At 20.5% G+C, this 1,844-nt stretch overlaps 1 protein-coding gene across 1 annotated transcript in view; it reads left to right on the top strand.

The window, feature by feature from the left end:
• Positions 1 to 1,120: 1,120 nt before the first annotated feature.
• EMH_0049400 (uncharacterized protein) overlaps positions 1,121 to 1,844 on the top strand; it is a gene marked incomplete at both ends in the record, with an annotated part of 4,112 nt that continues 3,388 nt past the window's right edge. The window contains one exon of the mRNA XM_013496528.1: positions 1,121 to 1,139. Within this exon, the coding sequence (XP_013351982.1) occupies positions 1,121 to 1,139 (19 nt within the window). The remainder of the gene's footprint in view (positions 1,140 to 1,844) is intronic.

The following is a 1,844-nucleotide window of genomic DNA, read 5'->3' as shown; positions in this document are numbered from 1 at the left end:
TATATATATATATATATATATATATATATATATATATATATATATATATATATATATATATATATAGTGATATAGGTATATATTTCTATACATATATAGAGAGTGCATAGAGGTTTATTATAATATGATATTTTATTTTATTTTTTCAGGTTTTACTACTGGCTGCATACAAACCCTAAGCCCATAAAACATATATATACAGATTCATATATATATATATATATATATATATATATATATATATATATATTTTTTTTTTNTATATATATATATATATATATATATATGTATATAATTATTAGTTTTTTTTATTATGTTTGGTTTTTCTTTATACAAAAATTTATATCTATGAATTAGTTGATTTCGCTTTTGTATTATAATAAATATTGCTGTGTATACTATTTGTTTTTTTTGTGTTTGTTTTGTTTTCTGTTTTTTATTTTTTTATTGTGGTTTTATTTAATTTAAATAAAATAATTTTAATTTATTTAAGTAAAACAAACAAAAGAAAGAAAAAAAAACAGCAGCTGAGGTGTAGACAGACGCAGGCATCTCGTGCACACAGGCTGATGGGGTGGCTTTGTGCTGCATTTTGTTTATAAAAGGTTAAAAAAGAAGAATTTTAATTTAATTTATAAATAAAAAATAATTTATTAATTTATTTTTTTATTTATTTCTTTTTTTACTGAAAATTTGCATACAAAAGTGACGATACGCTCACCGCAGCTGTCGCTGCTGCTGTGCACGGGAGCGTTGCGGCTGTGCTGCTGCATATTTTCATTGAAATATTTGTGAAATAATAAATAAAAAAACAAAATTTTATTTAAATTTTGTTTTTTATTTATTTATTTTATTTTTTCTCTGCTTTTTCTGCGTTTTCTGAGCCGATGATCGCTGTATTACTATGCTGTTGTTTATAAGAAACCTGAATACAAACGGAAACACAACAGAAACACGCAGCAGCATGATGCTGCAAATAACTAAATTTATTTTAATTTTATTTTATTTTATTTTATTTTATTTATTTTAATTTAATTTAATTTAATTATACAAGTTTTTTTCTGCGGGGGAGAAAAGAAAAAAGAAAAAACTAAGAAAACACGAAACCTGAATACAACAGATGATGATACACCCGAGCAGTAAGGAAAATAAAAATCAAAAGAAAACAGAAATAAATAAATAAATAAATAAATAAAATAAAATATATAAATAAAACAAAACAAAAATATAAATAAAACAAATAAAAATATTTATAAATATAATACATCAAGCGAAACACACAACACTAAAAGAACAGAAAACCAAAGTAAAAAAAAATAAACAAACTAAACAAAAAAATAAAAAAATAAAAAAAAAGAAAATAAAATAAACAAAACAAACAAAACAACGACAAGCACACAAAAAAGTAAATAAATAAACAAATAAACAAATGAAAAATAATACAACCAAAAAAAAAACAAATAAAAAATAAATACAAACAGGCAGAGGTATGGAGACAGACAAATAAATAAATAAATAAATAAATAAACAAACAAATAAATAAATAAATAAATAAATAAATAAATGAATAAATAAATAAAAAAGTAAACAGATACAGGGAGAGAAAGTGACAAACAAACAAAAAGATAAACACAGGAGACAGACAGAGACAGATGAAACAAAGAAACAAAAAAATAAATAAAAATAATTAAAAACAAAAAAAAACAAATAAAGAAATAAATATAATAAAAAACAAAAAAACAAAAAACAAACAAATAAATAAATATAATAAAAAACAAACAAACAAAGAAACAAAGAAACAAACAAATATAATAGATACAACATAAATATGTACATACACACAC

This window comes from Eimeria mitis, genomic scaffold (genome assembly GCF_000499745.2).
Source record: "Eimeria mitis Houghton genomic scaffold, Emh_scaff2151, whole genome shotgun sequence".
NCBI lineage: Eukaryota > Apicomplexa > Conoidasida > Eucoccidiorida > Eimeriidae > Eimeria > Eimeria mitis.
Note: the sequence above shows the minus strand (reverse complement) of the source record. Positions and strands in the feature narration are given on the sequence as shown.